The 25,338-nt window shown below is 51.7% G+C and overlaps 1 protein-coding gene across 1 annotated transcript in view; it reads right to left on the bottom strand.

The window, feature by feature from the left end:
* Window positions 1–2,970: 2,970 nt before the first annotated feature.
* STK10 (serine/threonine kinase 10) overlaps window positions 2,971–25,338 on the bottom strand; it is a 107,937-nt gene continuing 85,569 nt past the window's right edge. The window contains exons 13-19 of the mRNA XM_081280088.1: window positions 23,210–23,302; window positions 19,937–20,066; window positions 18,357–18,481; window positions 16,708–16,896; window positions 16,151–16,276; window positions 13,745–13,858; window positions 2,971–5,222 (exon numbers count right to left, since the gene is read on the bottom strand). Of these exons, the coding sequence (XP_081136214.1) occupies window positions 5,082–5,222; window positions 13,745–13,858; window positions 16,151–16,276; window positions 16,708–16,896; window positions 18,357–18,481; window positions 19,937–20,066; window positions 23,210–23,302 (918 nt within the window). The 3' untranslated portion in view covers window positions 2,971–5,081. The remainder of the gene's footprint in view (window positions 5,223–13,744; window positions 13,859–16,150; window positions 16,277–16,707; window positions 16,897–18,356; window positions 18,482–19,936; window positions 20,067–23,209; window positions 23,303–25,338) is intronic.

The following is a 25,338-nucleotide window of genomic DNA, read 5'->3' as shown; positions in this document are numbered from 1 at the left end:
TGAAAGAATAAGTTTTCTGACCAAAAAAAAAAAAAAAAAACTGAAAATAGCCAAAATACCTAACTGTGAAGTACTGGCTAAGTAGATCATATATTCATAGATTGGTAGGTCTTTAAGCCATGCTTCCTGACACAGTCAGATGTTCATAATATAACATAGAGCTGGGGCGTGGCCCAGGGTGCCTAGCATGTACAAGGTCCTGGGTTCCATGTCCAGCACTGAAAAATTTTAAAAACCATAATATAATGTAAGAGGCAAAGTCAAGATATGCAGCTGTGTGTGAGAATCTGCCATCTCCTCCCTGGATCACTGTCAAGACCCTGGTAATCATCCTCCATCCCGTCTGCCCCTCCAACACACTCTTTTACAGGGCAGCTAGACACTGTCTACAATCGAAAGCTGATGTCCCACCCTGGTCCCCAGGGTCAAATCTTCATGATTTACCTGTCTCTATTTCTGGTCAAGCCTCTTTCTCCAGCTTGATTTTCCTCAATTACCACCATCGCAGCCCGAACAGTTCCTCTGAGCTCCAGATGTGTATAGACCACTGACATCCTCCCGGTGTCTTAGGAGGGTTGTCTTAGAGTATCGCCAACTTGACATGAAAACTAGAATTTTCTTTTTTTAAGTTCTCACTTAAAATTGAACCTCCAATTCCCTCCAAGTTTTGTCCTTTGCCATTTTTTTTTTCCTAACTCAGCAAATGAAACCGCTACCCACCCGGCCAGCAAAGCCAGAAGTTCCAGAATCATTCTTTTGAGTTTCAGCTCCTTCCTGATTTCAGCCTGCAGTTGGCTCTTCCTGGTCTCCCCAGTTCCTCACTACATCACTGTATGCCAGTCCCTTGAGTCCCATCTCTCTACAGTGACCATACCCCGCTGACTTTCCTGACAGAAATTCAGATCCAATCTCTCTGTTCCCATGTCCCCGACAGCAAGAAAACTTGCTTCTCTGCTGTGTCAGCAGTCTCCCGGCCTGTCCTCTCTCCTCCTGGGATTGGTAAAGTGCTCAGCAAAGGTTCTCAAACCTCATCAACCCCGTCAGTTGAACCCAGTCCAGTTCATTTCTAGTCATCAATCTCTAATTGTCATCAGGACGGGTCTCCCATCAGCAGACAAACTCGCTCATCAGACCTAGCAAACACCTCAGGTGCCAGAGCCAAGACGGGTGCCTCTGGCATTGCAGCCTGCTGGCCTTGGGCACTTCAGGCTCAGCTAAAGTCTCATTCCCTATCCTTACGAAATCGCAAACCTCTGTGGACCACATACTCACTCACCGGGATCACAGTCCTTCTCAGCCAATCCCTTGAATTGCTAAGATCATGACGTCAACTGTCCTTTCCCTGAAATTCTGCCCCCTGTTCTCCTCACTGCCCTTGGGGTAAAGGTGTCCCCACCCGGCATGCTATTGGGCATGCTCATCATTCCTGATCATCTCTCCAGTCTCAAGATGTTTCAACCATTTACCCTAAACTATGTCCCAATCTGTGATACGTGTGTCACTAGGCACATCCTAGTTTGCCTGCCAAGTCTCAGTGCCACCTCCTCCAGGAAGTCCTCCCTGGTTCTCCCAAGCAACACCAGCCTACATGGACACTCAGCGTTTCCAGATCTGTTTCCTCACTGGGCAAACTTGCTGGAGATGGTCAATGTCTTATTCATTTCAGCATCTTCAGGACTTGGTGGAACCCTCTTCAGAGGGCTGGTTAATACGTGTGATGACTCATTTCCCAGGTTCCACCCATTCCCTCATGCATTGTTCTCCTGCCAGTCTCATGAATTCTTGGAACCTGGGTCACTTTTCCTGCCCTTCCTGGTGGGCATGCTGGTCCCCCTTCCCCAGTAATCAATGCTATGTCCACTGCGATGACAGGCCACATGACACCGTGACTGGTTTGTCCCTGCTGGTCAGAAGCTTTCCAGGAGAGAGAGAGAGCTCAGGGTTGGAGGTAGCAGGGTTCTTAACTGTTTTATGTACCATGAATTCCTCTGGTGTTTCATGAAGAACATGAACTCCTCCTCAGAATGATATTTTCAAATGCACAGTAAAGGGCACATTGATCACAAACCCAATCAAAACTTAAAAAGTGCTTATCAAAATATTGGAAAATGCACACATACACCTGCACTGTTTATATAGATGACGTGTTATATGATATAGGTATACATATCAATATCAAGATCTAATGATGTAGGTCTAATAACTACCATAATTTAAAAGTGATGCCCAGAAATGATCATTTGAGATGTCTTGTCGCCACTGTAATGTGGTAGGAAATACCTGTGACTTCTGTTGGTGACACAGTTGCAGGGACTCCCCATACCACTTGGGGTTTGTGGCTCACATCCACAGTGAGAGGGGCTGCTCATTCCCAGTTTGAGATCAGGAAAACTAAAGAACACATCTTTTGCTATCCAAGTCTAAGGACACCCTAGGTTAAGAACCCCTGAGTGGTGGTTGAGAGGCATGGCAGACAAATCCTTTAGAGATGACAACGATGGCAAGTGGTCAGCTTCTGTGTGACCGTTGATTGGTTTACAGGCAGCTGGGTGATGGGGGGCAGTGGACACAGCACTGTAGAAGGTCTAAATTGGAACTCCTCAGGTATCACTGGTGTTGAGATTTGACCTGACCCTTCCCAGGCCCAGGGGCGGTTTCCTCATCTGTAGGGTGGGAAAGGTGATTTTTGCTCACAGGTCGCTGGGACCACTCAATCTGCTAATACGGAGGTTCAGGAATGCTTGTTGTTAGAAGACAGTGGTATTGGATGTCTACAGAGAACATGGCACACACAGTCATTCTCTCTCTCTCTCTCTGCCATGCATAAACCCCAAAGTCTGATCTGCTGTCTGACCTTGGGCAGCACCCATGTGCTTGCAGGGGAAACCCTTTCTTGCTGAGTCAAGGTGAGTAAGCACGCCCTGCTTCCCCCCGAAGTTCAAAAGAACAATGCCAAACCCAAATGGCCTCGTTATTTTATTAGAAGCATATTTACATTCCCAGAGTTACCTTTGCAGAGAACATTTTACAAAAGTTTTATATAAACTTTGGAAACTACATAAAAAATAACTTCTGTCCTTCATAAAGAGAAAATATAAGTTAGTTATATTTACTCTGCTAAAAATAGAGATACATTTCCGTCTGTCCCTTGCACAGAAAAAGTTAGCATAGGGCACGAGGAATACTGCGTGGCCTTCTCAGCCATGGCTTTGCACATGGGCCCGTCTGTGAGGCTGGGACGCCAGGCCAGCCGTCATTCAAAAAGGCACAGGAGTGCTCTCAGCCACCTCCTGAAGGTCAGGGTCCAATGAGTGAGAAGCCAGAGAAGGGAATGGGGTTGCGCACAGGGAGGGGCACTTGAGATGGCCGGAAAGGCCTGAGACCAGCAGAAACTGGCGTTTCTCCCAATCCTCATTCTCAAGTCAGAGAAATACTGTCAACTGTGCACCAAACACCCCTGCCTGACCATGTCTGCCGGCCTCTCCTGGGGACCTGTCTCTCTCTGCGGTCACACTGCCGCCAGTTCGCCTTTCCCAGCCCCTGACACCCAAGAGAACAGAAAGAGACGACTGATTCGCTTGTCCCACTGTGAGACCTGAAAGGCCACCCTCCGGGTCAGATACGGAAGCAGCTGGATGCTCACTGACCAGAGAACCACTGCCTTCCCGGCCTCCTGCACTTCCTGATGGCATAGTGAGGATTTGGGAACCTTGGTCCCTTGTCCTATTCAATGGCTGCCCCTTCCTTCCCAAGCATGCAGTTATCACCAGTGCTCAGAAAACATCAGGGACTGCTTCAGAGGAACCAAGTATCGAACCCCAGCCCAAGAGGTGACAGAGAAGAAAGTCCTTTTGGGTTGTCTCAGCTATCTGTCACCAGCAAAACAGCACCCCGACTGCACATGCCCATCCAGGTCCTGGACATGAACCCTGCCCAGGTGTTGGTTCAGAGCCGGTCCTGAAGAAGCCGCACGTGGCCTATACACTTGGGAGCAGCAGTTAGAAATCGAGGTGCAGGGCGTCTGCACGCTGGTGGCAGTTGGTGGGCAGCATCTGGAGAGGCCAGCCCAGGACTGGGGGGCCACACCCCCCTGGAGGCTCAGGCCCTTTGTTGTCCATGTTCCTGGAGGGGCAGGCGAACCATCCCCCACCACACCCCCACGCCTTTTCTCCTAAAGAGAAGTCCAGCCACCGCCAGGCCTGTTTGAAATGTAGGCTGGGACTCCTGGACACAGGCCTGGGCAGAGAAAAAGGCCCCTCCAGGGCACCTGCAGATGGGGGCAGGGGTGGGGAATGGAGGAGGGAGGGGTCCTGCAGGGAGAGCCTGGGTGGGACCCCGCAAGGGGCACGCTGGCAGCCTGGCCTGTGCCTACCGCTGGCCTTTGGTGCCAGCACGTTCCCTTCCAACTGTTCCACTGGACACTTCTGGTGGCAGGCCCATTCCACCCACCTGGCCCAAGAGGCCAGGCGGGGGCCAGCCTGCGGGGGCGCACAGGGAGGGGCACTTGAGATGGCAGGAAAGGCCTGAGACCAGCAGGAGGGACATCTCAGGATTCCCCATTCCCCACCCCTGCCCCCATGTGCACAGGGCCCGGGGAGGCAGGGAGAGGGGACACCCAGCCCAACTGGCCCTGGCCTGGCCCTGCTGGGAGTGGAGAGAGATGTCAAGGTTCCTGTCTGACGTGGCAAGGAATCACTGGAAACCACCAGGTGTGACGAGGGGGATGAGCCATGGTGGCCTCACAGGCAAAGCTTTGTCCCCACAGAAAACACAACTGTGTTTTGGCAAACAGGAGGGACCTCAAGGCCACAGCACACCCACTGACACCACCACAGCCCAAACCACTTACAGCCTGATGGAACCGGGGACACACATGAGGGTCAGGTGACACACAACTCCCTGCCCTCCAGGGACAGGTGGGGGGCCAGGACAGACAGGGCAGGTCAGACAGGCTTGGGGCGGGGGTGGGGGCAAGGGCAGAGGCTGGGGTGGCGCTGGCACAGGAGCAGGAGGGAGGGGTCCTGAGTTACGTGTTCACAGAGGGTGGGACCCCGCAGGCCCCCGCAGCCCCAGCCCGGTTGTTAGGACGAATCTGAAGCGCCGTAGGGGAGGAACTTGGAGGCCTTGCTCGGGGTGGTGGGGCTCGGGCACCCGGCCTCCTCGCCCAGCTTGAAGAACATCTCCTGCTCCCGCTTCTTCTGGTTCAAATCCTCTTCCAGAGCCTGGGGGACAGAGGGAGGTGGCGGTCAGTGGCCCCTGCTGGCCTGGCTTTCTCTGAAAGCCCCTCCCAGACCCCAGTGCCTGGAACTAGGTCCTGCCCTGTCCCCTGCCAGAGGCTCCTGCCTCCTCCTGCTGCTTCTCCATCTCGGGAGCTTCTCACGGGCTGAGGGACACAGTTTGGGGAAATGCCATTCTAGAAGGGGCAGGGCCAGCAGATGCAAACCTCCGGCTGGAGAAGAGTCAGATCCATCTAGAAAAACTCAAGTTAGAAGACATAGAGTTCAACAGCGAGGTGGGCAGAGATGTCATGTCAGGGTGACAGTGTCGGAACCAGGGCCCGGAGCCACAGAAATCACACAGCTTTGTCACAGGACTGTGCCTTTCAGGGCCCGAGTCTAAAGGTATGTTAGGAGCAGAGTCTCTGTGGTGTAAGAACCCCAGCCCTTTTTCTATTTTTTTTTTTTAAAGAGAGAGTGAGAGAGAGAGAGGGAGAGTGAGAGAGAATTTTAATATTTATTTTTTAGTATTTGGTGGGACACAACATCTTCGTTTGTATGTGGTGCTGAGGATCGAACCCGGGCCGCACGCATGCCAGGCGAGTGCGCTACCGCTTGAGCCACATCCCCAGACCCTTTTTCTATTTTATTTAGAGACAGATCTCACTGAGTTGCTTAGGGCCTCCGTAAGTTGCTGAGGCTGGCTTTGAACTCCCGATCCTCCTGCCTCACAGCCTCCTGAGTGGCTGGGATGACAGGCTCACAGGCGTCTCCCAGGAAGACTTCTTAAGGGCTTTCTAGTCATCTGCATTCAAGTCAGACAGGAAGCAAAGTAGAGTGGAAGGAGCGCAGGCTGGCCATTCAGACCGCCTGACAGACCTCCCAGTTTTTCAGAGGAAACCAGAAGTCCAGATTTTTTTTTTAATGTAAAATCTCCACAGAGGTTGAGAACCTCCAAATAATTCTGTAAGTCACTGTTGGCCAAACATCATGTGTCTGTCAACTATCCCAGCCCACAGGCCCTCAGCTCATGACCTCTGCTCTAGGAATACTCAGTTAACAGTAACAGGTGATACTTTGTGAGCACAGAGTGGTTTAGCAAGTTACCTGAGATCTAACAGCTAAGACAGGTCAACCATCCCTTCTCCAAAAATCCCAAATCCAAAGTCACTCGAAAATCTGTAACTTTGTGGCAGAAGTAAAGTTTGTCTTGCTCTGAACACTTTCAAGTGCTGGATGTGATGCCACAAACGGGAAATTCCATACCTGACCTCACAGGACAGGTGGCTCACAGTCAAACGACAGGTGCACTGGAAGTCTCATATAAAATTACTCTCGGGGAATGTGGCGGAGCTCTTTCCTAGCCTGTGTGAGGTCCTGGGTTTCATTCTCAGCACTACAAAAAACAAAAACTAAAACACCAAAACACAAAACCAAAAATACTCCAAAATTACTTCTGGGCTCTGTGTATAAGATAAACATCAAACATAAATGGATTTTGTGTATTTTGTGTTTAGTCTCTCATCCTGTCCCCAGTATACCTCATTATACATATGCAAATATTTAGAAAGTCTAAAACACCACACTCTGGTCCCAAACATTTCAGATACAGGACATGCAACATGTGATGGTGAAGCCGGGACCCCATCCACACCTGTCTGGCTGCAACACCACGGCTCATAGGCACGGCTCTGTTCTACTTCCTCTGTGCCAGCTCCTAAGGCCACGTCAGCAATCCCCTCCCTGCTGTGAGTCACGTGGCAAAGGCAGTGGGCTTCACAGGCCACATACTTTCTATTCCAACTGCTCAGCTGCCACTGTGGTGCCAAGTCAGGTACAGACAAGGCATAAGTGACCAAGCACAGCTGTGCTCCAGATGTGGCCCTCAGGCAGCAGTGTGTGAGCACCTGCTTCAGGGAAGCAGCATTATGTACATTTTATAATTGAAAAGGCAAGGCTAGGCGTGGTGGCACATGCCTGTAGTCCCAGCAGCTTGGGAGGCTAAGACAGGAGGACTTCAAGTTGGAGGCCAGCCTCAGCAACTTAGCGAGGCCCTCAGCAACTCAGTGAGACTCTGTCCAGTGGGGATGTGGCTCAGTGGTTAAGTGCCCTGGGTTCAATCCCTGGTATGAAAGAAAAGGCAAAGTTCAGGGGTTCGGGGAAGGGGCTTGACTTGTCCCAAGGCCTCATTATGAGTTAACAATGATCCAAGCAATGTGTATTGACCCTACCAGGTGTTCTGTACTTACTTGAAAGAAACCTGAATTTTTCTTTTTTTTTGGTACTAGGATTGAATTCAAGGGCATTCGACCACTGAGTCACATCCTCAGCCCTATTTTGTATTTTATTTAGAGACAGGGTCTCACTGAGTTGCTTAGTGTCAAGCCATTGCTGAGGCTGGCTTTGAACTTGTGATCCTCTTGCCTCAGCCTCCTAAGCCCCTGGGATTACAGGTGTGCACCACCACGCCTGGCTGGAATCTGAATTTTTTTTAAAAAAATACCACACAGTATACAATCATTTTCTCAAGGGAGGCGGATCAAGGCAGCTGGTTGGAACACAAGAGCATACAAGACCACATATTCCAGAATGAACACTGTCGCCCCTGGTCATTCCAGCAGCAGTCCAGGGAGCTATTCATTCACAGAAGAATTCTACAAAGCATTCTGCAGTGGCAGCCTCCCCAGACAAAAGCAAATGCTAGTGCCCCAGCCACACACTGGTGCCTCTCCAGAGCCCAGGCCCCCCATAAGGCATCCAGGTCTGAGGAAGCTGCCAGAGGTCAAGAGATGGTCCATTTTCACACTCAGGGTACAGATGCCCAGGTAGGAGCACAGGTGAGAGCTTACTGCCTGAGGCCAGGGTCCACTCTTAGTAGCAGGAACATTATTTAAATGTCAAGTCTCAGAATGCAGCTATGGCTACAGAAACCCAGGAGCCTGGCCCGCCAACAGGAAGGTCCGGCCTGGCCAGCTTCCAGCCAGAAAGCTCCCATAGCAGGAAGGGAAGCCTTGATTCAAGGACTTGCCAGGCCACCATGTGGCAGAGGTGGACAGCTGTCCCCTGTCCAGACCACAGGCCCAGCAAGCAGAATGGATGCCTGATGCCTGAGCAAACCAGGACACACAGGGAAGAGATCAAGCGCAGTCAGGGCAGCTCCTGGGAGTTTAGGAAGGGGCGTGTCCTCTGCCTGTGGGCTGGTGGTTTTCTTTGTTAAGATTGTATAAAACTGGGGCTGGGGATGTGGCTCAAGCGGTAGCGCGCTCGCCTGGCATGCGTGCAGCCCGGGTTCGATCCTCAGCACCACATACAAACAAAGATGTTGTGTCCACCGAGAACTAAAAAAATAAAATATTAAAATTCTCTCTCTCCCTCTCTCTTAAAAAAAAAAAAAGATTGTATAAAACTGACCTCTCCACTTAGAAAAGACCCCACTGAGGCCCCGTGGTGGCTCATCTTACGTGACAACTTGGCGAGATCATGGCTCCCGCTGGCTTGGCCAAACACCAGCCCAGATGTCACTGGGAAGGTGTTTCAGGTGTGACTGACATTTGAATCATGAACCTTTCAGGAAAGGCAGATATCTCCGTAATGTGGGAAGGCGCATCCGGTTAGTGGGGCCTTCAGAGAAAGGAAGAGGGAGCTTCGCCTCCAGACTCCTGGGCCTCAGGACTGCACCTGCCACTCTTCCCAGGTCCTCCAGCCGGGGTCCGCCTGGCGGACACCACGGTCACCAGCACCCACAGTCCCGTGAGCCATTGCTTTCCTTCCCTTTCTTTCTTTTTCAGGCTGTAGAATGACACGGTACTTTTATTCATTTATTTTTATGTGGTGCTGAGGGTCGAACCCAGGGCCTCACACGTGCCAGGCAAGCGCTCTGCCCCTGAGCCCCAGCCCAGCCCACGTGAGCCATCAAACAAACCAACGTGGCTGGCCACAGGTCCTGACGTCGCTGGCCAGCAGGAACTTCTATAAAGCAGCACATAGCAAAAGTGGGAGCCCCCCGCCTCCCTGATCCCATTCTGGTCTAAGCCACCATCATTTCTGGTGCAGGTCACCCAGCAGTCTCTGCCCAGGCCTCTCCCTCCACCTGGGTCCCTATAGCAGCAGAGCCTGCGCCGCTCAGTCATCCCCCCAGGACCCTTGGGAGCATCCTGTCACACAGAGTGAAAGCCAGGCTCTGCCCAGGCCCCGCCCCTCCGGCCCCAGCTCCTGTGGCCTGGCTCCACCACTGACACTCGGCTGGGCCTCCAGCCTCCTCGTGGCCTCTCAACCACGGCAGGGCCTCGCCTCAGGGCCGTTGCTCTTTCTGCTTCCAGGGCTCGGTGAGCCCCTTCCCTCAGACCCTCCCTCAGGCCTGTCAGTCACCATGCCCTCCGGAGGCTTTCTGCCCACCATCTGAGCCCTCACCCTCCCTGGTTCCCTTCCCTGCCCCTTGCCCTCTGCAGGGTCAGCTCCCTGAGGGCCGGACCTGTTTGTTCCCTGTGGGATCCTCCACGTGAAAACCCTGCGGCGCACTTAGCTCGTGCCCAGGAAGAATTTGTTGCATGGAAATAAGCAGCAGATGAATGACCAAGCTAACGATGGCAGACCTCGGTGATGACCTCATGACAGGGGCAGGGGCAGGGGTCCTCAGAGCCCAGGATGGTCACCTGCACAGTCTAAGCCAGGGTGGCCAGCAAAGACCTGTGGGTACTGAATTCCTGGCAAAGGGAACGGTTTGGGCAAAAGCCCAGCAGAGAAGGAGGGCAGCACCGATGCTGCTGGGAGCTATTTCGGTTCTGAAGTCACTCAGAGCCAGGGTGAGACTCACAGGTGGTGAGGCAAGAGCAGTGGTTCTCAAAGTGTGGTCCACGGAGCCCCTGGGGAACCCTTTGGTCGTGGGGACCCATACTTCAGGAAAGGCAGATATCTCCGTAATGTGGGAAGGCACATCCGGTTAGTGGGGCCTTCAGAGAAAGGACAGGAAGCCAGAAAGCTTTTCTGAACAGTGACACATAATGTGCCCTTTTCACTGTTTTCATATTTGTTCGAATAGTGCAAAAGCAACAAAGAGTAAAACTTCTGGAGCCTGAGGAGAAGGTAACACAACAGCACCTCATCACCATGTACACAGAGCTAAAAAAAAAAAAATGAAATAAAGTGTTTTCAATTTAAAAAATAAAGCTGGGCTGGGGTGCAGCCCAGTGATAGACCACCAGCTGGCATGAGCAAGGCCCAGGGCTCCATCCCCAACACGGAGGGGAAGAAAAAGCCAATATCCTGGAAATTGTCTCGAGCACCAACAGGAAAGCATACCTTCGTGTTCTTCAGGGACCTGGCACAGCGCGTGGGCTGTGAGCCGAATCGTCTGCTCTGTCGTGGAACATCATCTTTATTTTTAAAAATGACTAACTGTGGATGTTTAGCACACACTTCCTTGAAAAGGAATAATCAATTCAAGGAAAAGAACTAATAGTGTGTACAGGATCTGAGCGATCCAGCAAAATCTACAACTTTGGAAAACCAGCATCCACCAGCCTGAACTTGATATTGTCTCAGCACTTAAAGATCATTCCAGGGGCTGGGGATGTGGCTGAAGCGGTAACGAGCTCTCCTGGCATGCGCGGGGCACTGGGTTCGATCAGCACCACATACAAATGAAATAAAGATGTTGTGTCCACCGAAAACTGAAAAATATTTTTAAAAAAAAAGTGCTTGGAGCACTGGACAGATAGCATTAAAAAAAAAAAAAAAGATCATTCCAATGAGGTCAGCAGAGACATCAATGGACATGACTTTTTTTTTTTTTTTTTTTTTGGTAGAGGATTGAACTATGTTGGTGACCATGCAACCAGGGCTGGGGCTCAGCAGTAGAGCGCTCGCCTGGCATGCCGGGGGCATTGGGTTCCATCCTAAGCAACACATAAAAATGAAATAAAGATTGTGTCCACCTAAACTAAAAAAAATAAATTAAAAAAAAGAAGAAGAAAGAGAGGGGGAGAGGAGGAGAAAGGAAGGGAGAAGAGAAAAGAAAAAACGCGTTGTCGCATTCTGGTGTTTTATCAAAGAATATACATAATTATCTGAAAGGCTATTGAAACACCCCTCCCTTTCCAAACACATATCGTGTGAAACCAGATTTTCTTCATAAACATTAACCACGATAATGTATCTCAACATGCCGCTCGCCAAGAAGAGCCCAGCCATCTGCTTCCAACTGGATAGCAAATAGACTTGCTGAATGTACAACAAGGCCAATCTTCTCTCCAATCTAGTTTGGAAAATGTGATCATTTTCACCAATATGTATTATTTATGTAAACATGTAGTATTTATTATTTGTGAGTAATAAATATAATTCTTAAATTCTCAGCTAAAATGCTAAATATCCATAAAGATAAACACAAAGCTTTTGGGGGTTCTGAAACACTACTTATTTTTTATTTTTGGTACTGGTGATTGGTACTCAGTACTCAACCTCTGAGCTACATCCCCAGTCCTTATTTATTTATTGATATTTATTTATTGGTATCTGGGATTGAACCCAGGAGTGCTTAACCACTGAGCCACATCCCAGCCCCTCCCTCCCTCTTTTTTTTTTTTTTTTAAGAGAGAGTGAGAGAGAGGGGGGGACAGAGAGAGAGAATTTTTTTTAATATTTATTTATTTTCTCTTAGTTCTCCGTGGACACAACATCTTCGTTTGTATGTGGTGCTGAGGATCGAACCCGGGCCACACGCACGCTAGGCGAGCGCGCTACCGCTTGAGCCACATCCCCAGCCCCTCCTTCCTTCCTTCCTTTCTGTATCGGGTATTAAACTCAGGGGCACTCAACCACTGAGCCACCTCCCCAGCCCTCTTTTGTATTTATTTAAAGACAGGGTCTCACTGAGTTGCTTAGCGCCTGGCTAAATTGCTGAGGTTGGTTTTGAACTCACAATCCTCCTGCCTCAGCCTCCTGAGCTGCTGGGATTACAGGCATGTGCCACTGTGCCTGGTCCCCTCTTTATTTTTTGAGACAAGGTCTTGCTAAGATGCTTGAAGTCTCTTAAGTTGCTGAGGCTGGCCTTGAACTTGTGACCTTCCTGCCTCAGCCTCCCAAGAAGCTGGGATCCCAGGCAAGCACCACTGTGCCTGGATCTGACTGACTTTTAAAGTGTCTACAGGTCCTAGATCCAAAAGGCTTGAGAATCACTGGGCAGGTGTTCACATGGTTGGGTGCCAGAGGGCCACAGGGGCAGGAGGGTGATGGGCAGGGGGTGGCAGGAGCTAGCGTGAGTTAGAGGGCAGTTTGAAGAGATTGAGGTGGGGAGTGCAGCTGCTCAGGACGGCAGCAACAAGGGACGGAGACAGGGCCTGCTGAGCTGCTGAGGCTGGCCTTGAATGAAGGAGGACGCAGTGCCTGCCCAGCACACTGGGGCCCTGGATTCCATGCCCAGCACCGAAAAACATAAATAAATAAATTAATGAATAAATAAACAAATAAATAAATAAATAGAAATACAAGATCAAAGGAGGCCAGGTGATCTGGATGCAGAGGAGCAGGAAGCAGGATTCCCTGGGTGACTCCTAGGACCCAGCTGCTGTCCTCCTTCCCCTCCATGAGGGTGGGGACCTACAAAGACCATCCCACTCCTTGTAAGGACGGAGACCACTGAGGAGCCTAATCCCATCACATGGTCCTATTTTGTTGTTGTTGTTGTTGTTGTTTTGTTTTTGTGGCACTGAGAACACCCAGGGCGGGGCAGGTGCTAGGTCAGTGGTTGGTCACTGAGCCACATCCCTAGCCCACGTGGGCCTTCTAAAAGAGTTTTCTCCAGCTGGTGGCAGAAAGGGTGACAGACTTGAAGCAAGAGGAGGCCTTGCCATCTGGCAATGGAGGGCCTAGGTGGAGGAATGCAGGCGGCCTGGAGAGCAGAGAGCAGGCCCAGGCTGCGTCTTGCAAGCAAACAGGGACCTCAGACCTGGAGCCTCAGGAACTGGAGCTGGTCAAAACCTGAATGAGCTCACAAGTGATTCCTCCCCAGAGCCACCAGAGGACAGCCCTGCCCAGCGGAGCCCTTGGTTATAGCCTTGGGAGACTCTGAACAGATCACCACGCGGCAGTAAGCCTGTTGGCCACATGGCCAAGTGGGTGGCCTTTTGGGATTGGTGGTGTTGGGGACTGAACGCTGAGGTGACAAGGCCAGGCAGGAGCTCTGCCCTGAGCTCCACCCTGCCCCCTTCCAGGCCGTGGCCACCTGTTACACACACTAGAGAACTAACTCAGAAAGTGACCCAGCAGGGCCGATTCCAACCTGGTGATGCCTACAGGCTGGGCTCTGAGACACCGGGGTCCTCCAGCCTGTGAGACGGAGCTCAGCAGACGCACTGGACCTATGTGCAAGGAGGCTGCTGCTCAGAGGGGGAGCCCCCGTCGGCTATTACAGCTTGGAGAGGTCCCTCTCAGACTGCAGACCCACTTTAGGGACACCACAAAGCAAGACTCCACCAAGGGACGGAGACCTCTGCTGCCCGGGGGGACACCTGTGGCCACTCCACCTGTACCTTTTTGCGTGGCCGCAGCTTGTCCCGCCACTCCTTTAAGTGCTGGTTGTGGCTCTCATCCAGGGCCTTCAGCTTCTGGGCTTCATGCTCCACCAAGAGGTGACATTTTTCATTCTGAAACAAACGCCAGGCAGAATAGGTGTGGCCATCAGAAGGCAGGGCATGGGGCACGGAGCCCGCGGTGAGGGGCTGGCGGGCGCCACCTCACTGGCTGCCACTTCTTCCCTGGTTTTGAGGCAGGTCTTGCCGGGGTGCCCAGCTGGCCTCCAATCTGCACTTCTCCTGCCTCAACATCCTGGGTTGAGCCTGGCCTGATCCAGGGTTCTAAAGTGTCTGCCCGAAGCCCCACTGTGCCCCACTGACCCCCTGTCCTTGATCATAAGCCTCATTTATATACAACTGTATACATGGAAACGCATGCGCACCAGAGGAGCCCAGGAACCTTACGCGTTAACAGTAACTGCTCCTCTGGCTGCACAGTGGGATGAGCAGCGAGGCTGGTGCTTTGTTCATTGTCTGAATTTTAAAAAGTGAACATATAGTTTAATAAACCAACAGAACTATTAGCCCTACACATGGCATTCACCCTGATCCCACCACACGGAGGCCCACGTTTGTATAGACCTGCTGCCGGCTCTGCCCGCTGTGGCTCACCCGAGGTGCGATTCCAAAACCCCGCCCCCTCCGGGACACTGTGAGATAAGCCTCTTAGCAAAGAAGAGTATTGTGCATACTATTTTTTTTTACCTTAAATTGGTCATCTTATTTTTTAAAAAATGTTTGTAGTTGTAGATGGATAGCATGCCTTTATTTTATTTGTTTATTTTTTTGTGGTGCTAGGATGGAACCCAGAGCCTCACACATGCAAGGCAAGCGCTCTGCCACTTAGCTACAGCCCAGCCCTATGCATATTTTTTTAAATACTTTTTTAATAATAGATGGACAAAATACCTTTATTTTATTTATTTATTTTTATGTGTTGCTGAGGATTGAACCCAGTGCCTCACACATGTCAGATAAGGGCACTGCCACTGAGCCACAACCCCAGCCCCTGCACATAATATTTTTAATACCTAGAATATCTCACGATATGTATTCATCAAGTTTACTTAAACATTCCCGTATTTTTAGCCACTTGGGTGGCTTCTGATTTTCACTGTTATAAATGACACCATATCGCCAGGCACAGTGGTGTACATGTCTAATCCTAGGTGCTTGGGAGGCTTAGTCAGGAGGATTGTGAGTTCAAAGCCAGCCTCAGCAACTTAGCTAGGCATTAAGCAACTAAGCGAGACCCTGTCTCTAAATAAAATACAAAATAGGGCTGGGGATGTGGCTCGGGGGTTGAGTGCTCCTGAGTTCAATCCCTGCTATCCCAAATAAATCAATAAATAAATATGGGCTGGAGTCATTTGAGTCTCAGCACCACATTAAAATAAATAAAATAAAGGTATTGTGTCCAACTATCACTAAAAAGAAATCTAATAAATAAATAAATAAACAAATAGATAACACCATGTAGAACATCTGTGCTACAGGCTGAGCTGTGTTCCCCCAAATTCATGTTGAACCCTAGCTCTTGAGGTGGTAGGATCTAGAAAGGAGGCCTTTGAGAGGAGGGTGAGAAAAGTACCTTTATGCAGATACCGCAGTTCCACTGGGTGGGGAAGCAGAACCCTTGGGGTTCTTATTTTGGGTTTCAGGCTAATGGTTTGTGGGAGTTTAGGAACCAGCTAGTTAGAAATAATCCTCCTAGCAGCCCGGTGATCCCCACTGCTCAGCCTTCACAGGGGTTCTCAGCTCTCAATGCACCCCATGAGGCAGGGATGGGAAACAGGGTGCGGGAATGCGAGTGGCTTCTCTAAGCCTCACAGACGGCTGTAGCAGAGCCCCTGCCTGGCAGGCTCCAGTGTTGTGATGCTCCTCCCTGCCTCTCCAGAAGCTGCCAGAAGGGTTCAATCGCCTGAGACATTTTCTGAAGCCCAGGGCTCTCTCAGTGTGGCAATGCCTCACTGCACCACAAGGGGGCTCCATGTACCAGCCCGTGGCACTGGGAGCCTCCCAAAGGGAACCTCTTCCTGGCTTGCAGATGACTCTGAGCCCCGGGCAAACCCAGGGGCCAGGAAACCCGAGGAGGCCAGGGGTTTCCACAGGAAAAGAAGTCAGCGGAAGTGTCTTTCCCAGACACAGTGATGACTGAGAAACCTGCACATGCCCCCTGCAAGACCCTGGGCAAGGCACAGTCCACTCCTCCATCTCCTTCGCAAGTCCACACCCAGCCCTGCAGGAGAGGCATTGTCACCCGCCCCTTGGCCACTTTAGGGATGTGAAACGCAGGGCCTAAGGGGGTGATTGCACAGCAGGCTGGCTCTGAGACAGGCATGGGGGGGGGGGCGGAGGCGGCACCTGCAGCTGCTGCAGCTCACTCATGTTGCTCTCGCACTGCGCCATCATGTCCAGCATCTGGTTCTCATGCTTGTGTTGCTGCTGCAGCCTCTCAGACTTCTGTCTCTTCTCCTCCTGCTGGGAGAACTGCAGGAGAGGGCGGAGCCTCAGGACCAGCCTGGGGGACTGCCTGCACAGCCCCGCCCAGCAGCACCCACTGCTCAAAGTCCTCGTCCTTGGTGGGGACCCGGTCCCTGCCCTCAAGGAGCCCCCAGCCACCTGGTAGGGACCTGACAGGGCAATGTGACCAGTGCCAGGGCAGGTGTGCAGGCCCAGGCCCAGGGATCCTGCTGCAGGAGAGGAAGGGCTCACCAGCAGAAGCTGGAGGAAGGGTGGTGACAGCCTGCAGCTTGCACCACGCTGCCTCTGTCCAGCGGGCTGATTCACCAAGGGGCTAAGGAAGCTTCCGGGCCATGGCTTGGCCTTGTGTTCCCTCCCAAGACCTGTGCACATTTTATACCATCCCCCGAACCGCAGAGGCACCAGGCCCTACCACGCTGGGCCGGTCCCATCCCCACCTGCTTGATCTTGTCGCGCTGCTCAGCGGCGCTGCCCCCACCGTTGATGTGCAGGCTCTTCTTGTACATGGCCATGCGCGTCTTGCCCTCGCTCCTCTGGATCTTGGGCAGCCGCGCCTTCTCCTGCTGCTGCCGCACCTTTAGCTGCTCCAGCATGCGCTGGTTGTAGCGCTGCATCTGCTCCCGCTCCTGAAGGGGACACAGGGACAAGCGGCTGAGGTCAGCTGAGCTCCCGGCACAGGCACAGGCTGTGGTCAGAGGCCACCAGGCTCACCTGGGAATCCCAGGACCACGTGGCCAGGATGCTCAGCACAGCAGGGCTGGTGCTGGTTCACTCCTATTGGAGGGCATTTCCTGCACAGTCCCTGGCTTAGGTGGGCTGGACTTTACAAAACAGGCAATGACCTGCACTCAGCAGAAACTACAGTTTGCAATATGAACTTCTCTGGGCTAGTGACATGCTGTCTGTCACACTCAGGATGCTGTCAAAGACGCTGATCCATAGCTCCCCAGCAGCCACGTGGTTTCCAGGGGAAACGACCCTACTGTACACTACTGCAGGGCAGCGCCCCCGAGGTGGGATGGTTGGGAGGTCAGGTGCAGGGGGTGCACTTCCAACCTCCGGTGCTCTAACTTGTGGTGATGGACTCACGGGGTAAGAGAGGAGCATTGGCAGTGCTGAGAGCGCTGGATTCTCACCAGCTAACGGACGATGGTGCGCCAGCATTACCTAATGTCTCAAAGCATGGCACACACTAGAGGGGACAGGTCACCATGATGACACATATAAATTTACATGCACTCCTCCGTTCATTGAGCAGTGCTGGGGATCGAGCCCAGGGGTGCTCTACCACTGAGCCACACCCTGAACCCTTTTCATTTCCCACTTCAAGGCAGGGTCTTGCTCAGTTGCTGAGGCTGGCCTTGAACTTCTGATCCTCCTGCCTCAGCCTCTGGAGCCACTAGGATGATAAGCATGTGCCACCACACGACTAAATTTATATTTTCAAGAGCCTTAACAATTTTGAATTTCCCCCTTCCCCTGATACCCACTTGCATTTCAGCAGTGCCCGGAGACCGGCTGCTCAGGAAGCAGCCCGACAGCATGCCGGCTCCATCTATGCCCGGGATAGGGAATGGGAATCACCCACAGTGGCCGTGCATCCAGACCTTGGTTTATCTGACACTGTCCCTACTAAGGGGACTGAACCAAGACAACAGCACAGATGCAGAAAGCTCTCTGGTCACACAGAGCAGGGGCCCTTGCCAGGGCTGGGGGCTCTTCCCAGCAGAGGTGGCTTTAAAGGGAACCCTGAAAGTCTTCTGAGAAAATGCACAGGAGAGAGGAATAGAGAAAATGGAGAGAGGGAGAGAGGACAGAGAGGAAAGAGGGAAAAGAGAAGGAAGTGTGAGAGAGGACAGGCACCACAGGGGCGAGGGTTAGCGAGGGAGCTGCAGGGGCCGTCTGCATCCCTGCGTGGTTTCCCCATCTTCAAGCCAGCACCCAACGGCCCTGGAGAATCTCCTGCGGCCTCACCACGGCCGCATGGCTCCCCAGGGGGCACAGGAGGCGACCACGCAGCCCCCACCTCTAGCCCCACCCCCAGCTTAGAAGCCTCCCCCCCCCACCTCCAGCCCCCGAGCCTCACCTTCTCATGCTTGCGCAGCAGCTGGTGCCGCTGCAGGAAGTACTGATCTTTGAGCTGCTGCTTCACCAGCTGGTGCTTCTCCTGCAGCTGGTGCTCCTCCATCTCCCACAGGGCTGCCTCCCGGTCTGCAGGGACACACCACCCACCTCATGAGGTGCCAGAGGCCACACGCTTCTTCCCCTCCTGCCCCCCCCACCCCGCCAGGCCTCCTCCAGTTGATGTACCACCTCAGCTGACCATGGTGACCCCTCTGTGCTGAGTCCTGGAAGCTTCCTTAAAGCCTAAGGGAGGACAGCTCCCAGCAGCCCAGCACAGCAGGAAGGCCACGGCCAGGGTGCCCGCGGGCACGTATCTGGAGGGCTGCACCCAGTCAACGGTGCATTTCTCATGCCGTGTCTCCATGCGTCTCCCGCAGAGGCCCTCCTGTCTGCCCGTGACAGAAGCAGGGTACAGCACAGATGACACATCCGCAAGGACGCTTCCTCCCCCACATACAGTGGTGCCCTTTGGCAGAGCTGAGAACTGGGGCCTTGAGAGGTGCGCTGTTCTGAGTCAGAAACAGGAGAGCGGCCTGGCGCCCCGCTGGGCTGGGATTTGGAGCGGAGAGAGAAGCTCTCTAGCCTCAGTTTCCACCTCTGCCAAATTGCTCAACTCTACGTGGGGGAGAAAACAGCCCCGGAGGATTTTTTGGTGGTGGTGGTGGGGTAACCAGAGATTGAATTCAGGGCACTCGACCACGGAGCCACATCCCAGCCCTATTTTGTATTTTATTTAGAGACAGGGTCTCACTGAGTTGCTTAGCACCTCGCTAAGTTGCTGAGGCTGGCTTTGAACTCATGATCCTCTTGCCTCAGCCTCCTGAGCTGCTGGGATTACAGGCGTACGCCACCACGCCCAGCATGGAGGATTTTTTAAGTACAACCTGAACTACATCTCTGCTCCTGCAACGGGCTCAGAGGGAGACGCTGTGAAGGCAGCACAGGGCGAGAAGCGCACTGTCCTGAGGAAGAGGCCCTCCAGACCAGAGTCCGCTGGTGCCTTGGCCTGGTGCTTCCTGGCCTCGAGAACTAAGAAAAATTAATTTCTGCTGTTTGTCAGCCACTGATCGCTGGTATTTTGTTAGTGCTGACCCAGAAGAGGAGGCCACTCAACTCAAGACTAGTAACTCTGCGACCTTTAGTTTCCTCCTCTATAAAAACTGGGTTCACCGCAGGGCCTGGCTCCCAGGGGTAAGCTGAGGGTCCCCCGAGATCAGGTATGAAGGGGGACTAGCAATGGCCTGGCAGAGCGTCACTCAACACTCGAGGATGAGAGGGGGCTCAGTACTGTCTCTGCCACCCCCTTAATGCAGCTCACTAGCGTACAGTGGCCTTCGCGCTGCGTCTGTGTCCTCCTCTCCCCTCTGCCCTTGGCTTCGGGAACAGTGTCAAGTGGTGTGAGCAGGAACTGGCCCCTGGCCTTGTTCTCGACTTCAGTGGGGGCTCCTGACCTCACTGTGAAGGAAACCTCTGGCTTTTCTTGCCCAGGGCTGGGATGTCCAGCCACAGTGGCTCTGCCCAGACGGCGCTGTCCCCGCTCACCTCGAAGGAGCTCCTGCTTCCTGTTGAGACACTCGCGCTCCCGGTCACAGATCTCCCGCCGGTTCTCCGCAGTGAGCCTCTTCATGGCCATCTCCAGGTCTTCCTTCTGCTTGGCCAGGAAGTCCCGGTCCTGTGGGGAGGCGGGAACGGACCTTTACCTGCCCAGCTCGGGCCTCTCACAGCTCATTCTGGTTCAGGAGGGACATCAGCCGGACCCGAGAAGCGCGTTTAAAAAACACGAGAGGGGAAGTCGAGGGGACCCAGAGAAGCAGCAACCCACCAAGATGTGGGCTTTCTTTTGGATCTTGGAGCAAACAAATTGTTCAAAAAACGAAATGGTTTTCATGAAGCTACTGGTAAGGCAGATGCTGAGTGGATTGGAAAGAGATGTTGTTAGAAATTAGGGCTAATTTTTATTTGTTTTTGGTCCCATGCACTCTACCACTGGGCTGTATCCCCAGAAGATAGGAACTTACGTCAGTGGCTATTTTTGTGATGTCTGAGATGTCTACAGGTATGATGTGATACGACATCTTAGATTTCAGTCAAAATGACACGGTAGGGTCAAGGAGTGAATGAGTGGACGATTATTTAGATTGAGTGGCGGGTATGTGGAGACTCACCACACCATTATAACCATGCCTATTTACTATTCTTAACTACTGTTTCTAAATTAACACGAAAACTATACACATTCAGGGGCACAGTGTGGTAATCAAGTTCATGTATACGATGTACAATCATCAGCTCAGGATAGTTAGCATTTCCCTCTCCTTAAACACATATCACTTCTTTGTATTGGTATCCTGCCAAAATAACAAGAAAATAAAATTTAAGTTTGAAAACTTTAGCTCAGGAGGGTGAGGCAGGAGGATGGCAAGTTCAAAGCCAGCCTGGGCAACACAGAGAGACCCCGTCTTAAAATAAAAATAGACAGAGCTGGGGAGGTGGCTTGGTGGCAGACTGTGTGCCTCGCATGCACAAGGCCCTGGGTTCCATCCAGGACTGGGAAAAAATTACTGGAACCCCATAAGAAGGAACTAAAAACCCCGACTACTCTTATCATCAGGCTAGCAACTGTCCATGATGTACTGGTTCAAGTGCATCCACAGCAACTGTGTGATTGTTCTACAGAAGTCATTAAGGAACTGAAGAGGTGCCTGCAACCCCGCTCACAGTGGCACAACCCACGAGAACCAAGTATTCACTGCTGAACAACGAACAAGCAGAGCGCGGTATCAGTTCACCACGAAATATCAGTCAGCCATAAAAAGAAAGGCTGTCACACGCAAGAGCCTCGTGGACCCCGAGTCCACTACGGACAGTCAAAGTCACAGAGACAGGGCTGGGGTGCAGCTCAGTGGGGCAGTGTGTGCTGAGCAGGCAGGGGGCCCAGCGTCCACCCCAGCACCACGATGACAGACCAGCACGGGGAAGGAAAGGAGAGGGGGTTCCAGGCAGGGGTCGGGGACAATGGAGAGCTACTGTTTACTGGACAGGCTTTCAATTCCGCACTTAATGCCACTGGGCACTTCCTAATAGCAAAGAGGGCAAATTGTGCTATATGGATTTTACCAAATTTCAAAAATGACTAAAAAGGCCTCTCCATGTCACAATGTGTTTTAATGACTGAAAATATTTCATGGTATGGATATACCTTAACTTATTTCCCTAATAAGTAACAGGTTATTCCCGGGTTTTCTCTATTGAAATGGTGCAGTTCTTCACTCTCTGGAATCCCAATGTTTCTGAACCTGTGTGCTGACTTCCTCAGCAGCTCTAGAGGCAGAAAAGCCAAATTACAAGTTGTGCGTATCTTTGAGGATTTTGAATATATATATATATATATATATATATATATATATATATATATATGATCCTACTATAACTAAAAAAATATATATAATATATAATATATATATATATAATTTATAGATGGACACAATACCTTTACTTTTTTTTATATTTTTTAGTTGTAGTTGACACAATACCTTCATTTTATTATTTATTTATATGTGGTGCTGAGGATGGGATTCAGCACCTCCCAAGTGCTAGTTCGTTCTCTCTCTCTCTCTCTCTGACAAGAGCCTGTTGGCTTCACCCTCACCAGCCCTGTGTTTTAAAAAGTTACTTTTAAAAAACTGGCACATACTAACCGTACAAAGTTCAGGGGTGTAATGTGAAATTTCCATACATGTATGTTTTATGCAGTGATCAGGTCAGAACAATTATCTCCATCACCTCAACTATTTCTCTTTAGGGTGAAACATTGAAAATCCTCTTTTCCAGCTATGTTGAAATGAACAGCACATGGGTACTGACCACAGTCCCCCTGTGGGGCAAAAGAACTCACGATGTGCTCCTCTTACCTGATGGCTGACCAACCTTCCCCCAACTCCACCTCTCTCCTGTGCGCTTTTCTGATCTTAGAGCCTAGGGAGGGTTCCAGGGTGTCCCAGAGAGAACATGGAGTCTGGAGTCAGACAGTTTGAGGCCTTGCCTGTCCACTGTCACCTCTGCAATGTCACCTCTATGAGCCCAAGTGGGAAAACGAAGAGCCCTGGCCCTAGGTAAGCCACAGACTCTGACGTGGTCACATACACAGCCTGTGTCAGGAGCAGAATGTGCTGAGACCCCACCTGGCAGGGAATCAGGGCACTGGAGCAGGGGACGAGGGCAGGCTGCCAGGCTGGGGAGGAGCAGAGTGGAGCTGGGCGGCGGGAGGGAGGTCTCATGGGCAAGGGGAGCCACAGAAGATCTGCAGGGGGAGGTGACGTGACAGCCTGAGAATTCCTGAGCTCACACGGGCTGGGGTGAGAAGGAGCTACAGGACAGTGACAGGAGGCGTGTGTGTGTGTGTGTGTGTGTGTGTGTGTGTGTGTGTGTGTGTCCTGCTCAGGAGGCATGGAAGGACCAGGGAAAGGAGGCTCAGGCTCGAGGCACAGGCTTCCGCCTGCCGGCAGGGGGGAAAAGCATCCTCAGGACGGTAGGGCCAGGTCTGGGAGACAAGGGTCTAGATCCCACGGCCCTCAGCTGGCAGAGAGAGATTCTGGGCTGGTCAAGGTGAGGTGACATCCAAGCCAACGGCCCCCAAACAAGGCGGAGGGGCTTGGGCTGGGGTGTCCAGGGGTGGGGGGCTCCCTCCCAGAAGGAGGGGGGCAGCCAGGGAGGACGGCATGGGGGAGGGGTCAGCTGGCACTCAGAACAAGAGGCGGCCGAGGGATGGGGCCCGGGCATGGACAGGGAGGGCGGCCACTGCTCGGGCTCACTCACGAGAAGCTGCTTCTTCTGTGTGTGCTCCTCCATCTTCTGCTTCAAGCTCTCCTTCCGCTGCTGCCGGGGGAGCTTCTCCACCTCGCTCTTGGCCTGCAGACAAGCGGGTGGTCAGGGCACTCCTGGTGTGGCTGCAGGGCCAGCAGGCTACTGGCCAGGTGGCTCTGTGGGCCCAGCCCCCACCCACTCCAGCCACACCCGGCCCTCAGGTGGCACCGCTGGCCTGGCCTGGCTGCAGCTGGCCCCGGGCCCCGGGCTCCTGGGCTCCTGGACAGGACAGCTGCTATCTCTGGCTGCTTGGTTTCCGACCCCCTTCTTCTGGTGACGCACCTCATTTCCTTCGGAAGTTTTTCTCACACTGTCCCCTCTGAAGCCTTTTATATATTTTTTCCTAATCGCTCTCAACATGTGAAATAATAATGTCAACAGAGACGCCATCCATACCTGAGATGCCAATATCAGCATCCATATCAAAACACCTAGCAAGCGCCTGCTCCTGGGGCTCAGGGTTCCCTCCCCGAGCCTGAAGGCTGGCACCGTGGGCCACACACAGGGCCCGGCTGGTGGAGCTGCATGTCTGTGCCTCTGGCCTCAGGACTGACTCGGGGTGAGCACGGGGCCCTGCAAGGCGGGGGCGTTCTAGGACGTTTGCTGGGACAGCTGGGGAGGAGCTGCCTCCTCTGTGGGGTGCTAAGCCGTGGGCAGGTGGGTCACCTGTGGTGTCCTGGAGGCCCCAGGGGGACAAAGGCAGTGCAGGAAGGCAAGGCCTTTTCCTCCTCTCGTCCCTGACCTGCCTAATAGACCTCATAGAGGAGGTGGCTAAATGTCCATAAGAAACCTCAAGCTTCCAGCCCCAGAACGAGGCACCAGGGCCTAAGCACACTGGAGAAGTGGGCTGAATTCCAAAGAGAAGAAGGCAGGACCGGGAATCCTTACGGCTGTGTGTGGACGCACACAAGTCTCTGGTCCAGCCCTGAGCTGTGCACCAGTGAGAGACAAGCAGAGCAGGATAGCAAAGGCTTTGGAAAACTAAAGCAAGATCGAGACTCCACCCACAGCAGGGAAGTCCTGAGCGTCTGCGCTTAACAGGATGAGCTGCTGCTAAAAAAGAGAGAGAGAAAAGAAGAAATTTATATGGTTGTGAGATGTCTGCAATTTAACTGAAGCATTGTAATATAAACACTAAATAGGTGCTCAAAGAGTTAAAGGAGTATTTTACAACACCCTAGAACAACCACTAAACATACACAGATGTATCCTTTAACCAAACAATGAATTAAAATAAGATATTAAAATACACCTGTAATCCCAGCAACTCAGGAGGATGAGGCAGGAGGATTACATGTTTAAAGCCAGCCTCAGCAATTTAGCAAGGACTTAAGCAACTTAGTGAGACCCTGTGTCAAAGTTTAAAAAAGGGTTGGAGATGTGGCTCAGTGGGTAAGTGCCCCAGAGTTCAATCCCTGGTTTAAAAAAACAAAATAAAACAAACAAAAAAAAAAACTTTCCAAAATGTTAGCAAATCAAATCTAATAATATATAAGAAAGGAAAATAACATAACAGGCTTATCCCAATAAAAAATAGATCAACATTTGAAAATCAAACAATTCAATTTATAATACCAACAAACCAAAGAAGAAAAATCAATCATGTCAGCTGACATATGAAATTATTCAACCAAAGACAGTATCCCTTCATGAAAAAAAACCATTAGCCAAGTAGGAACTTCCTTAACCTGTCAGAGAACTTCCACAGAAAACTGCCAGTAGCCTTGACCCAATGATGAAATACTAAAGCCTTTCCCTTAGGACTGTCTGGACAAGGCCAGGGTGTCTACTGACCTCTCTATTCAACACCCTATTGCAAGTCCAGGCCCGCCCAGAAAGCATCAGAAAGCACATAAATTTAAAAGGAAGAAATAAGACAGTTTCTGTTTACAGACTGTCTATATGAAAAAATCCTTAGGAATCCGGGAAAATTTTTTTAAACAGATACTAGAATAAGTGAGTTTAGCCAGGTTGCTATTTACATAGCATTTACGTTGTATTGGGTATTACAAATACTCTGGAGATGACTTACAGCATATGTGGGGATGTCTGTAGGTTCTAGGCAAATATGTCATTTTACA

The sequence above is a fragment of the Spermophilus citellus genome, assembly GCF_964194105.1.
Source record: "Spermophilus citellus genome assembly, chromosome: 1".
NCBI classification, from domain to species: domain Eukaryota; kingdom Metazoa; phylum Chordata; class Mammalia; order Rodentia; family Sciuridae; genus Spermophilus; species Spermophilus citellus.
Note: the sequence above shows the minus strand (reverse complement) of the source record. Positions and strands in the feature narration are given on the sequence as shown.